Raw genomic sequence first — 14503 nt, 5'->3', positions numbered from 1 at the left:
ATGAGGCTGCTTGAGTCTATTTGGGAAAGCAAATGGATCTGGTTGGCTTTTAGCATAATTATGGGGGAACACTAGCCTCTTTTCAGCATATGCTAAGAACAGAGGGTAAAGCTTTATATAAGATAGAATCAACTGCCAGGACTCTGCCCTGGCTGTAGCATTGCAACTTTCCTTAGCCACCCCTTGTTCTCACCAGGTTGTATCTTCTAACATTAGCTCCTAAAGTCACGTGAACTCTCTCATATACCCATATCCCGTTTATTTTATCTATGCACTCTTTATTTGGGCTTCTTAGTCTAAGTTATAGTAAGTAGATGTCTGGCCAACATAAGACATTTAAATGGTTGAAGCAAGGAAAGTCTCAATCTTTCATTCACCATTTCATCACAACTCTCTAAAGCAGGTGTCGGCAAATTACAGCAGTGGCCACATCTGGCCTGCCACCTGTTTTGCAAATAACCTGTGATTAAATACAGCTGTATTTATTCATGTATTGGTTATGGCTTGATTTTATACAGTGACCAAGTTGAATAATTACTTCAGAGACTTAAAATAAGCAAAGCCAAAAATAGGTGTCAGCTAGCCCTTTGCAGAAGTTTGCTAACTACTGCTCTGAAACTCTGATATTCACTGCAGTTTGGCAGCTGATCAGAAAAATCCCCTTCCTAAGTGCCCAGAAATGTAGTTTTTAGAAATCAGAAACAGAGCCTAAGGGGCAGGGACACCGAAGAGAAAGATTGGGATTAGTATATTTTTAGAAACTGCCAGTTGCTAAGGTTTAGAAGTAAAAAAATATTAGGATTGTGAAACTGGAATGTTCTGTGGTTGTGTTTTCTGGTTAAACAGTTCATGGCTCAGTTCCATGAAAAGATCTACCAGATGTTGAAGAACTTACTCCAGCTCTCTCCAGAAACCAAACACTGTATCTTGTCCTGGCTTGGAAATTGTTTGCATGCAAATGCAGGACGCACCAAGATTTGGGCCAATCAGATGCCAGAGATCTTCCTCCAAATGTATGCCTCGGATGCCTTTTTTCTGAATCTGGGTGCTGCTCTCCTGAAGCTCTGCCAGCCATTTTGCAAACCCAAATCTTCTCGGCTCCTCACCTTTAACCCCACTTACTGTGCCCTGAAGGAGTTGAATGATGAAGAACGAAAAATTAAAAATGTACACATGAGAGGTAGGGAGGTAGGGGAGGACTGGGCCTCTTACACTGTGTGTGTGTGTGTGTGTGTGTGTGTGTAATATGCAAGATGTTCATTCCCTTCTCTTTTTTTTTTAGCAATACACTCTTTCCAAAAAATGATAAGGCAGAAAGAAGAGGGTTTATTTGTTTTGTTTTGTTGAAGAAGAGCTTTAAAGAAAATTGAGGTTTTAAAAAAAGATTTTTTTAAGGTGTTTTTGTTTTTTTGTTTTTCTTATTGGAAAGTTAGATATACAAAGAGGAAGATCTGTGTGCTGGTTCACTCCCAAAGTGGCCACAATGACCGGAACTGAGCCAGTCTGAAGCCAGGAGCCTGGAGCTTCTTCCGGGCCTCCCACGTGGGTGCAGGGTCCCAAGGCTTTGGACTGTCTTTTACTGCTTTCCCAGACCACAAGCAGGGAGCTGGATGCAAAGTATAGCAGCCGAGACACAAACCGGTGCTTATATGGGATCCCAGTGCATGCAAGGCAAGGACTTTAGTCACTAGGCTAACATGCCAGGGCTGACCTGTGCGTTTTAACATTTAAGACAATAGTTGACAGTCCTCAGGGGTCCAAGACTTAGGCCCTCCTCTACTGCCTTTCCATGCCATTAGTGGGGAGCTGCCAGACTGCAAGCCTTTGCCCCCAGGGGATGCTGACACCAGCATCTGCTTCTGTTCCTGGGGGGTGCTGCGGCCTTAGATGCCACCATGCCAGCTCCATTCACTCATTTTTTATAAAAATGAATAAAGCATAGTCCCGGTTCATTTTTTAACTCGGAAGCTCCAGAAGAAGGCAGATATATTAGCTGATTATTATAATATGGCATGGGATTACTCTGAGAAAACAGAGAAGGGATAAAGAGTTCTGCAGAAGGAGAAAGTTTTCTCTTTTCAAGAGCAAAGTGCTTTATAGAGGGACTAACAAATGAAAAGGTACAAGACCTAGGAAAATTTTGACTGAGCAATACTGAGAAGCTCAATTTGGGTAGAACAGGAAGCAGATTGGGGTTGGAAGGTGGGAAGTAGAGGAAATGGTTCTGGGAAGGAAGAAAACTGGAATCAGAACATAGATGCAAAATAGTGGAAGCAAATGACTCAGATCTACTCAAAGTGAATCATGAAAAAAATTGGATTGTATTTCCTTCAAGTTTTTTTTCTAAAAGATTTATTTATTTTTATTGGAAAGGCAGATATACAGATAGGAGGAGAGACAAAGAAGAAGTTCTTGCGTCTGATGAGTCACTCCCCAAGTGGTCAAAACAGCTGGAGCTGAGCCAATCCGAAGCCAGGAGCCAGGAACTTCTTCTGGGTCTCTCCCACGTGGATGCAGGGTCCCAAGGCTTTGGGCCATCCTTGACTGCTTGCCCACGCCACAAGCAGGGAGCTGGAAGGGAAGCGGGGCTGCCAGGATTAGAACCGGCACCCATATGGGATCCCAGCACATTCAAGGCGAGGACTTTATTTTTTTATTTTGTTTTATTTAGTTGAAGTGCAAAGTGGCAGAGATCTTTCATTTGCTGGTTCACTCGCTAAGTGGCCACAGTGGTCTGGGGTACGCCAGACTGAAACCAGAAACCTGGAGCTCCTTCTGGATCTCCCAAGTCCTCTGCTCTCTTCCAGGCTATTAACAGGGAACTGAATCTGAAGCATAGCAGCCAGGATTTGAACCAGCACTGCAGTATTGGACACCTGCATTGCAAGTTGTGGCATAGCTCACTACAGCACAACACTAACCCCTGTAACTGTTTCTAAGTATAAAAGTGATAACTCTCTCAGAAGCATATAGTCTTATATATAGAAAGCCCAAAATAAAAGCAAACGCATTGCCTTTCACTTGAAAACCCTGGTTCTTGTGTTCTTTGTAAGTTTGGTGATTTCATGATCAGGCAAAAGAAATACAGCTATTTCTGTAGACAAGGAAGTAATATGTTAAGATTTGTTGTTAAAGAGAGATAACTGGGGCCCAAAGCGATAACCTAGTGGTTAAATCCTCACCTCACATGTTTTATCTATGGGGTCTGGTGCAGTGGCTTAATTGGCTAATCCTCCACCTGCACGTGCCAGTATCCCATATGGGTACTCGTTCATGTCCCAGCTGCTTCACTTCCCTTCCAGCTCCCTACTTGTGGCCTGGGAAAGCAGTAGAGGATGGCACAAAGCCTTGGGACCCTGCACCCAACTAGGAGACCTGGAAGAGGCTCCTGGCTCCTGACTTGGGATCGGCTTAGCTCCAGCTGTTGTGGCCATTTGGGGAGTGAATTGGTGGATAGAGGATCCTCCTGTCTCTTCATCTCTCTATAAATCTGCCTTTCAAATGAAAACAAAAATCTTTGGGCCCGGCGGCGTGGCCTAGCGGCTAAAGTCCTCGCCTTGAAAGCCCCGGGATCCCATATGGGCGCCGGTTCTAATCCCGGCAGCTCCACTTCCCATCCAGCTCCCTGCTTGTGGCCTGGGAAAGCAGTCGAGGATGGCCCAATGCATTGGGACACTGCACCCGCATGGGAGACCCGGAAGAGGTTCCAGGTTCCCGGCTTCGGATCGGCGCGCATCGGCCCGTTGCGGTTCACTTGGGGAGTGAAACATCGGATGGAAGATCTTCCTCTCTGTCTCTCCTCCTCTGTGTATATCTGGCTGTAATAAAATGAATAAAATCTTAAAAAACAAAAAACAAAAAAAACAAAAATCTTTAAAAAAAAAAAATAGGCTGTAGTGGAAATCATACTGTGGGACTTCCTCAGCTAAGTTAGAGAAAGCCATACAGTTTATGCCTGATTCTCTTTCTCTCTGTCTCTGTCTCTCTCTCTCTCTCTCTCTCTCTTTTTTTAATAAAAGAGATCACTGCCAACAGTGGCAGTCTGAAAGCTGAATGAAAGCAAGAGGACACTAGAGGCAGATGTCTATGACAAGCCCCTTACTATTCTTTTTAACTTTTTGAGGTTTGGACAAGGAAACCTGTTTGATCCCAGCTGTTCAGGAACCAGAGTTTCCCCAGAGCTACAACCTTGTGACAGAGAACCTTGCCCTGACAGAATACACCTTGTACTTGGGATTTCACAGGTAACTCTCCTGATGTCATTAGGAATGAACTCCTTGTACTGCTAACCAGAAGGTTAAAAGTGAGTCTTAAGAGAAGATTGCACTGTATTGTTAAAGCTCTCATTATTATCTAGTACAAAAAAGGCATTGTATATATTTAGATTTACATGATTCAGTTTCATCCAGATTACTTAAATTTGTTTTGAAATTTCAGTCTGTGAACTTTAGAAAAGTATAAGATATCTAGTATTTTTCTCTACATTTGCAAATTTTTGATTCACCATCTTCCTGTTGTCATTTGGGAAAGTTATACTGTAGAGATGAAGTTGAAAAAAAATCAAGAAAATATAGGGTTTTGATGAGAGTAATAGGATCATAAAAAAACCTGTGCTCTAAAATAAGAGAGGTTTTTTTTTTTTTTATTAATTATTTTGCATTATGTGACAGTTTCATAGGCTCTGGGAATCCCCTCACCCCTCCCCCTCCCTTTCCCCCTGGTGGATTCCTCCACCTTGATGCAGTATTACAGTTCAAATTCAATCAAGATTCTAAAATAAGAGAGTTTTAAGAAATGTGTAGATTTGAGAATTCGAGTGTATAGGTTCCAAAAAATGATTCTGGTTATGGCTAGCCCCATGTTGTCCGAAAATATTTTGTCTGCTTTAACTGATGATGGCTACAAATATAGATAAAAGGGGAAAGTATGTTGCTTCTCAGCCTTTTGGCTCAGGTCAAGTCTAAAAGAGAAAAATAGCAATCCAGCCATAGTTACAGTCTATAGGAACATGTTAATACAGCAGGATTTTCATTGCCTTCCCCAGATACTTAAATGACATAGCATTTTTCATATCTCTTCAGTTAATAAATCAGTAGGGAAAAATGAAATTTTGTCTTTATGAGAGAGTTTTCTAGAACCCTTGACATTTCAAATGATACAGGAGATAAACATTCTCCATGATTGTCAGTCATCTGGATCCAGCACAGAAATGAATGTCACCTGGTTTCTGAACTAACTAGCACTAGACAATATCCACACAGCCAAAGGAGATGATATGGAACTGTGTACATGGAGAAAATTATCCATAAATTGGAATTATGGCCTTTCCTTTTCAGTGGAGAATATTAGGATGACTTTTGGTGAAGAATAATTTCATACTGAACAACAGAAAGCTGGGAACTGCACTTAGCTTGTACTCCAGTGGGTCACTAGCTCATACCTGACCATTGCTAGCTGAAAGTCCCTTTGCACCAGCTTAGTTTTCTTCTAATCATAGGAAGATCATCCAAACATCCCCACTGCACTTGTATGATGTAAAGCTGTCCTGAGGCCTTCTTGTACTTTGCCTAATAAATATTTACTTTGCGTGATAACAACCCACTGTACATGCTGCTCAGCTGTTTGTTGGGTGGTAGATTTCAGCTTTAAGGCTATTTGTAATTACCTTTACCGTCTGTAGCGTTTTCCCCAGTGCCAACCTCCCGGCCTCTGTCCCGTCTGAAACTTGTGTATGTGCCCTGTTTGTCATCACAATAGCTGCTCTCCACATCCTCACAGAGAATAAGTAAAGGGAGATTTGTTTATCAGGAACAAACTTTACGAGATTGTCCTGTATGACCCTCCCTGAACCAATGTCTTCTGCTTTCTTGGGGCCAGGTTGCATGATCAGATGGTAAAAATCAACCAAAATCTGCATCGGCTACAGGTCGCCTGGCGGGATGCTCAGCAGAGTTCTAGCCCTGCTGCTGACAGTCTCCGTGAGCAGTTTGAGCGACTGATGACCATCTATCTTTCTACCAAGACAGCCATGACTGAGCCGCAGATGCTGCAAAATTGCCTCAATTTGCAGGTGTCCATGGCTGTTCTTTTGGTTCAGCTGGCCATAGGCAATGAGAGCTCACAACCCGTAGAACTAACTTTCCCTTTGCCAGATGGCTACAACTCCTTGGCTTATGTGCCAGGTAAGCATGTTCTAACCTGAGGTACTTTCTATTTATAGTCATCTAAGTGTAACTGGGTCACTTCGGAAGTTTGCTCTTCAAAACAGCATTCTTTTTTTTTTTTTTAAAGATTTATTTATTTTATTACAAAGTCAGATATACAGAGAGGAGGAGAGACAGAGAGGAAGATCCTCCGTCTGATGATTCACTCCCCAAGTAAGCCACAACGGCCGATGCTGTGTCGATCCAAAGCCAGGAGCCAGGAACCTCTTCCAGGTCTCCCACATGGGTGCAGAGTCCCAATGCATTGGGCTGTCCCCGACTGCCCTCCCAGGCCACAAGCAGGGAGCTGGATGGGAAGTGGAGCTGCCAGGACCAGAACCGGCGCCCACATGGGATCCCGGGGCATTCAAAGCAAGGACTTTAGCCGCTAGGCCACGCTGCCGGGCCCAAAACAGCATTCTTTAATGATCATCCAGTTATTTTTGGAAAAACAAACTTACACAGGCTACCTACTGAGCAAAATGTGGTGGGAACAAATGGTTTGTTCCTCACTCTTGTGGCCCCATTGCTGTGCATATCAGAAAATGAGTCTTCAGAGGATTAAATGCAGTTCAGGATTTCTATCAATAATATTGTTTATTTAACTTAGAAAATCGATGTGCTATAATTAGAAAAAAAATATTGTGTCAGTTAACCCAGAAGGGCAGTTGTATATGGATATGAATGTCAGTGAGGGGGCAGCAGGTATTGTCCATTGAGTCAGTTTCCATGTCCCGGAACACTGGTTTGGTCATATATGGCTGTATAACAAACCACCCCAAAATATTGCAGCTTAAGACAGCAAACATCTCCCCATTTCTGCACCTCAGGAATCCAGGTACACTCAGCTTCATGACTGAGTCACAGTTGCAGCCAGACTGTCCGTTAGGACCCGGTTGAGCCTGGAGGATACACCTACAAACCCCGTCATGTGGTTGCTCACAGCCCACACTTAACTTATGTTGCTGTCCAGCAGCCCCTTCTCCAGGGCATATGCATCCCTCCTCAGTACTAGTCAGGATCTGACACTGGCTCCCCCCAGTGCAGGTGACCAAAGGGCAAGCCTTTTACAGCATAATCTGGGATGTGACATACCACCAGTCTCACTGCCCTCCGGGTGTACCTTCTGCCCTGGAAGAGTGAGATAGGCCCACAAGGGTATGAATACAGGGGCAGGATCATCAGAGGATCCTCTTGGAACCTCACTGCCCTGACCATCTAATGTAAAAATCTCATTAGCACGTCTACAAACACCTGAACCTTTGTTGGAATCACAGTTAACCTTGAAAGTGAGAAGCATCTTAGTATACTGGTATGTTAATGATCTTTTCTGTCACTAGAGTTCATGTATTTGCCTTGATAAAAATAGAAATTGACATGTGTGAAATATTTCCTAATTTACAATCATCCCTGACACTAACACTTTGCAGTTTTTTTACCTCACTGAATGGAGTGAAAAGAAAGAAAGAAAGTGTGGTACTGCTGGATGACTGATTTCAGGGATTATCTTTCTCCCACAGAATTCTTTGCAGATAACCTTGGTGATTTCCTCATTTTTCTCCGCCGCTTCGCTGATGACATCTTGGAGACATCAGCAGATTCCCTGGAGCATGTCCTTCACTTTATCACTGTTTTCACCGGAAGCATAGAAAGGTGAAGTGCTGAAAGCTTGGGTCTGTCACTGTTTAGAGCTGCAAAAACATTCAAGAAACTTCTATACCCAGAAATAAACAAGCCTGAATCATAAAGGGTTGCCTTCAGAAGTTATGTTTACATTAATGAATCACCTAACCATCCTTATGGATACCCAGAAATCCCACTGTTGAGAGGCCTAATAAGCAAAGGACTTTGCCCACAGAGAATGTGAACCTGCAGATAAGGTACCTGATGGGAATTCTACTGTTAGTCCCTGGTTAAACTAGTTACAGTAGTGCCAGAAGCCTTGTCAGTTGCAGCCAGGTGCTAATTAATGATCTTGTAATAATCATGTGACAACAAAGTTTGCTCTTTTTTTCGAGTGGGATAATCAGGAAACTTGGGTCACTTTATTTCTGATCTCAAATCTTCTCACTCACAGCTTTTAATCCTCTTTTCCAAAGGAATATACTATCATTTGTATATTTTTTTGTGCATTGTGTATGTAGGCTGAAGAAAGCAGAAAGTTTTAAAAAGGAAAGATTTGCTGCACAATAAAGACAATGACCCACAGTTTCCTAGGCCATGGCAGTGAGAAGTAGATAGGTTTGCAAACTGGATGAAAAGTCATCAGTCTACTATTTTTTATTAGGCACACACTGTGCGTTACAGGTAATATAATTATAGCCCAGTCTTGACCCCCAGCAAGTTTGGAAAGCCAAGTTTATCCAAGATGAAGCTACCAGAGAATAATAGTAAGCAGGAAACAATGGGTTGTTACAAAACAGAAGAGAGAATGGCTAAACATTAAATAGAAACTGAAAAACTCACCCTCCTACTTTTGTAAGCTGTCATCTTAAAGGTTAAATGGTAAATCCTGAATCACCACCACCCTTTTAATCCATGAAGTTAACAACACAATAGAAGTAGATCTGGTTTCACCTGTCATGATGGTGTAGGACATCTTGGTCCTTATATGGAAAGAACAAAGTTGTGCATTTGGGAGGTAAGTACACTTACTCACCTCACTTTCTGCCCTATTTGCAGAATGAAGAATCCCCACCTAAGGGCCAAGCTAGCTGAGGTGTTGGAAGCAGTGATGCCCCACCTGGATCAGGCCCCAAACCCCCTGGTGTCCAGTGTGTTCCACCGGAAACGTGTGTTCTGCAACTTTGCACATGCACCACAGCTTGCAGAAGCGCTAATCAAGGTTTTTGTGGACATTGAGTTCACAGGTAAAGCAGCCAGGACCAGAACTGAGAGACTGATCCAGTAGGATCTGTAGCTCAGTCTGTGAAGAGCAGAGAATTGTCAAGCCACCATTGGCCACGTACCTACTCTAGACCAGGTTTCTCACATCCCTCATAGATTTGCCCATTTTACATTGGAGGACAGGGATGTCCAACAAGTTTCAATTATTTGTCTGTGTCTACAACTAATAAGCAATAGTGTAATAGAACCAGCTCAGTCTCACCTAAAATTATTTTTACTTCCTGTATTACTTGATTTGGTCAAATCATACTGAAAAAAAACTAGACTGTCCGATTAAACGTGGGCTGTCACTGGACTTCCAGAATAATGGATAATGAAACTGGGTACTGAGTACCTTAACTTCAGCCTTTACCTTTACCTTCCTTTATCTTAACCTCAACTGTTTAACAATCAAGAGCCAGGATACCAACAAAGTTCCATTTCTCTCTAACCCTGAGCCCCTAGGCTTGATTAAACAGTGCTGTGACTCAGACAGAATAAGTTAAGCAGTTGTTAAGACTGCTTTTAAAGGAAGTGTCTTACCATCCAATGGTAAGTACATTTGGTAACATTTTACAGAGGCATTTAATATTTTGCCAGCTGCCTTTCCATATTTAGATTCTGGTTTTATCTGTTCCTCAGCTCTAAGCTTTGGTTTCCTTACCTGTAAAATGATTGATGAGTATGCAAAATAGTTCATAATACATAAAAAGATGTATAGTTAATCCCTGCAGTTGTCCCATTATGTGACCAGGAACCCAAGGGTTATCTTTAAGTACTTTTCCAGTAACTCTCAAAGAGTTGAAGTTGAACAAAGGTAGAAACCTGCATGATGCAGAGCCAGAAAGTAAACCTTGTTCTGACTTAAGTCCTTTATTCTCCCTTGATTCTGCCCCTCTTGTGGCGCTCTAGTGATGCCTTTAATATTTTAAAAATGTATAAAGTCTTGGATATTTTTGCTCCTGGCCTGGTTCTTCCAGAGTAATCAAGAACTGTTTGGCTCTGCAGCGAGGTTGACTATGAAGAATGCGAGGACTTCTTAGTGTTCCCTTGGCCACAAGGCTTTCACTGCCAGGATGACTAGCCCAGGAAGGCCTCGTTCATCTGGGGATGCCACCTTTGCTTCTGGACGCATTCATTTCCCTTGGCTTTTATTCCTTTTTGTTTGTTTGTTTTCCCAGTTTAGGCCTTGCTGGAAAGGTACCTCAGTCTCCCCAAGGTTCTCAGTTAAGAGATGATGAGCAGTGGACCAGTGTAGACTTTTTCCCCCAGTTTTTGTTATGTTTTGTTTTTGTTTTTGTTTTTTTTATTGATATATACTAATTATACACATTTATGGAGTAAATTATGAAGTTTCAGTAAATGTGTATATTGTGGTACCCTCAAATGTTTGTTTCTTTGCCGATAATATTCCAGATCTTTTCCTAGCTGTTTGGAAATACATGACCCATCAGTGTGCACTGCAGACAGTCCCACTGTATAAGAGAGCACCAGAACCTATTCTCTGTGTCTCACTGCAACCTTGTTCCACTAACCTCTCTCCATTCTCCCCCAACTTCTCAACCCTGACTTTAGGGGGGAAGATTTTGCCAGTGGCTGTGTCATTCACAACAAAAGGATTACATATAGACATGAGCTCTTATTGTTTCCCTGAAAGCACTACCTTTCTGATATGCTTTTCTTACCTTTGTTCCAGGAGACCCTCATCAATTTGAACAGAAGTTTAATTACCGCCGTCCCATGTATCCCATCCTGAGATACATGTGGGACACAGACAACTACCGGGAGAGCATTAAGGTAAGAGTCTCTGTGAAGCCAGCTGCTTCAGATGGCTCAGCGAGCTGTGGTTCAGAACTCACGCTGGTTTCTCTTGGGCTGGCACTTACAGGATTTGGCTGACTATGCCTCCAAGAATTTAGAAGCCATGAATCCCCCACTTTTCCTTCGCTTTCTTAACCTACTGATGAATGATGCCATCTTTCTTTTGGATGAAGCCATACAGGTAAAAAATATCTAATTCCATAACATCAAATCATCATCATTATTTGTCCATCTTTTGATCATATTAAAGCAGTCGTTGTGCCTCTAGGTCTTGAATACCAAAAATGTACAAGTAGTAGTGCCCAGCTTGCCATTCCAGAGCTTTCTACATTAGTATTCTGATGAACTAGAGTGTCTTGAGCTAGAATGGATATTTTGGCAGGAAGTGTACTGACAGGAGTAATCAAGCCAACACTACAGAAGAAATCAGAGGATATTGCTTTGTGATTTTGCACTATTTCTTGTTTTTATTTATTTGTCTTTACTTGAAAGACAAATAAATAAAAGAGAAAGAGAAGTCGAGAGGTCTTCCATCTGCTGCCTCACTCCCCAGATGGTCATAATGGCTGGAGTTTAGCTAGTCTGAAGCCACGAGCTTTTTCCATTTCTCCCATGTGGGTGCAGGGCCTCAAGGACTTAAGTCATCCTCTGCTGCTTTCTGAAGCTATCAGCAAGGAGCTGGATGGGAAGTAGAGAGAGCAATCAGGACACTGGCACTACAGGCCTGGTGTGCTATACCACAGCATCAGCCCCTAGATTTAAGTTTAGCATGTTGTTTGGTACAACAGCAAGAAAGATGAGATTTAAAAATGTATCGTTTAACCTTCTAGACATCATGCATATTTGATATTTTGAGTGACTTTCTTTCAATGGTGGTGGGGTGGTTTTTGTGTTTCAGAGAGAATACATTGGCATCGGTTTTTTACTGTAGCCTGCTGTTGTTGGCCTGGGTTTTCTGTACTACACTGTTTGTCCTAATTTCTATTCCATGGTGCTGTACTCTTTCTAGAGGACCCATGTGTGAATCTGCACAAGTTGAAATAAATCTGTATGAAAGGAGAACTTTTTTTCTTATAAAGTTCTTTCTAATCTTTAGCCCTTTGCTGACAGACCCAAGTCTTTCCCTGTGGTGTCTGATTTTCCAGGCTTAGTTAGCTGGATTTTAAATAGGACCTCTTAAGTGTCATGTTCCTCCCACCTAGTCTTTCTTCTCTGATCTGTGCCCCCTCTGCTTTCTATAGTATTTGAGCAAGATAAAGATCCAGCAGATTGAAAAGGACCAGGGGGAATGGGACAATCTGAGTCCAGAAGCCCGCCGAGAGAAGGAGGCTGGCCTGCAGATGTTTGGACAGCTGGCACGTTTCCACAACATCATGTCCAATGAAACCATCGGGACGCTGGCCTTCTTGACATCAGGTAAATAAATAAGGCGCTGCCTCCCCAGAAGATCCATTTCATGTGAGGGATCTGCCAGCTGAACCAAAGAACTCGGACTCCAGTGACAGCGCCCTTTCCACCTCAGGGAATTGACTCACTGGCAAAGCTTCCTGCTCTTGACATGGGGCTGAGGAAATGGCTCCACTCGCAGAACTCCCAGAAAGCATCAGTCACTCAGATATTTTCTTGAGGACAGGTTAGCTGTGTATGAGTGTGTATGTGTGCGCACGCACACGCACGTGTGTGCATGTTCATCTGAAACATAGTCAGGAATCCTGGTTAAATATAAAATCTTAGTAGTTTTTATATTAATCACATATTAAAATGATGATTTATAATGCCTCAGTTAAAAGATATCTGATAGGCTGTAATGTGAAACACAGGTAATAGATGAAAACTTAGAATCTCAGGAGTAAGAAAAATAGAACACTCATATCACAAGACCATAGAGGCTAAAAAATTAGGAAGAACCTGTGAATACTGAAAACAACATACATCAGAAATTTAAACTCTTCGAGAGAATCTCAAAAAACTGCTCCATGAAAGTAGAACAGAAGGAAAGGATGGAAATTAGAAGAAAAAGAAAGGATAAGAAAATAAAAGATGGTCTAACTTGCAGGGAATTCCTGCTCCTAGGTTCGGCCTAGTCCAGCCCGTGCCATTGCATCCAATTCACCCAATTAAGTATTGATCTATCTCCCACTCTGCTGCCTTTCAAATAAAGCCTTTTTTCCCCCTTATTGGAAAGTCAGAATTACAGAGAGAAGGAGAGACAGAAAGATCTTCCATCCACTAGTTTACTCCCAAGTGGCCGCAATAACTGGAGCCGAGCCAATCCAAAGCCAGGAGCCAGGAGCCTCTTCTAGGTCTCACGCAGGTGCAGGGTCCCAAGGCTTTGGGCCATCTTCAACTGCTTTCCCAGTACTCAGGCAGGGAGCTGGAAGGGAAGTGGAGCAGCCAGGATATGAACTGATCACGTCACATGCAAGGCAAGGACTTTAACCACCAGACTACACATTGGGCCCTCCAATAAATCTTAAAATAAAATACAATATGATACACAAATAAATAAAATAAAGGAATAGGCCTAAGAAAGTGCCAAAAGAGAAAAATGAAGAGGAATTTATGAGATAATACCATAAGTTTTCTCCCAGATTCAAAAACACTCTAAATCCAGTGCAAAGTATCCTGCACAGCACCTTTTCTGAAGTTCACAGTAAGATGCATCATTGTGAAATGTCGGGAGGTCATGATGTCATGTTCAACAGTGATATCTAAAGCTGGAAAACATTCTGAAGGAAAATTTTTTCAGCTTAGAATCCTGCAGTCAACCATCAGATGTGTTTGCTGGTAAAATAAGGGGATTTTTTGCCATGAAGGTGTGAGATCTGTTGCTAATACACCATTTCTGGAGAAGCTGAAATAAGGTGTAACCCTCAAAATGAGACAACAAAGCTAGTAAGGGGCAGACCCTGTGCAGTGGCCTAGTGGCTAAAGTCCTCACCTTTAATGCACCAGAATCCCATATGGGCACTGGTTTGTGTCCCGGCAGCCCCACTTCCCATCCAGCTCCCTGCTTGTGGCCTGGGAAAACAATCGAGGATGGCCCAAAGCCTTGGGACCCTGCCCATGCGTGAGAAACCCTGAAGAGGCTCCTAGCTCCTGGCTTCAGATTAGTGCAGCTCTGGTCATTGTGGCCACTTGGGGAGTGAATCAGTGGACAGAAGACCTTCCTCTCTGTATATCTGACTTTTCAGTAAAAATAAATAAATATTTAAATTTTAAAAAATAAAGCATTTGAGGAGTTACAAACACATTGTTGCTCATTCTCTCACCTCACAATTTTAAAAAAAGTGTGTGGGGGAGCAGATCGGATCATCTGTTTGATGAAAATATTCTGAGCTGTCTCGTATTGTATGTACGTGTTGCATACATCCAGATAACACTAGAAATATGGCTAGTACAATTACAGAACTGAATTTTTTAATTTTGCCAATTTAAATTTTAAAAGCTACATGTGACAAGAGGGTACTATTTTGGACAGCACCAGCGTATACATTTATTAAAATGGTAAAATAAAAGTAGTCCCCAAAGATCTCTAGGAACACTAGACGTAATAAGTAAAAGATTGCAAAGCTGAGTTTAATAAGAGACTG

At 42.3% G+C, this 14503-nt stretch overlaps 1 protein-coding gene across 1 annotated transcript in view; it reads left to right on the top strand.

Annotated features, from left to right (window-relative positions):
• UBE4A (ubiquitination factor E4A) overlaps positions 1–14503 on the top strand; it is a 32199-nt gene that overhangs the window by 13886 nt on the left and 3810 nt on the right. The window contains exons 9-16 of the mRNA XM_004585121.3: positions 847–1180; positions 4124–4244; positions 5878–6182; positions 7724–7856; positions 8886–9073; positions 10786–10886; positions 10978–11091; positions 12152–12326. Coding sequence (XP_004585178.2) covers positions 847–1180; positions 4124–4244; positions 5878–6182; positions 7724–7856; positions 8886–9073; positions 10786–10886; positions 10978–11091; positions 12152–12326 — 1471 coding nt within the window. The remainder of the gene's footprint in view (positions 1–846; positions 1181–4123; positions 4245–5877; positions 6183–7723; positions 7857–8885; positions 9074–10785; positions 10887–10977; positions 11092–12151; positions 12327–14503) is intronic.

Source organism: Ochotona princeps, chromosome 4 (assembly GCF_030435755.1).
Source record: "Ochotona princeps isolate mOchPri1 chromosome 4, mOchPri1.hap1, whole genome shotgun sequence".
Classification (NCBI taxonomy): Eukaryota; Metazoa; Chordata; class Mammalia; order Lagomorpha; family Ochotonidae; genus Ochotona; species Ochotona princeps.
The sequence above is the reverse complement of the archived record's forward strand: the minus strand, read 5'-3'. Positions and strand labels throughout refer to the sequence as shown.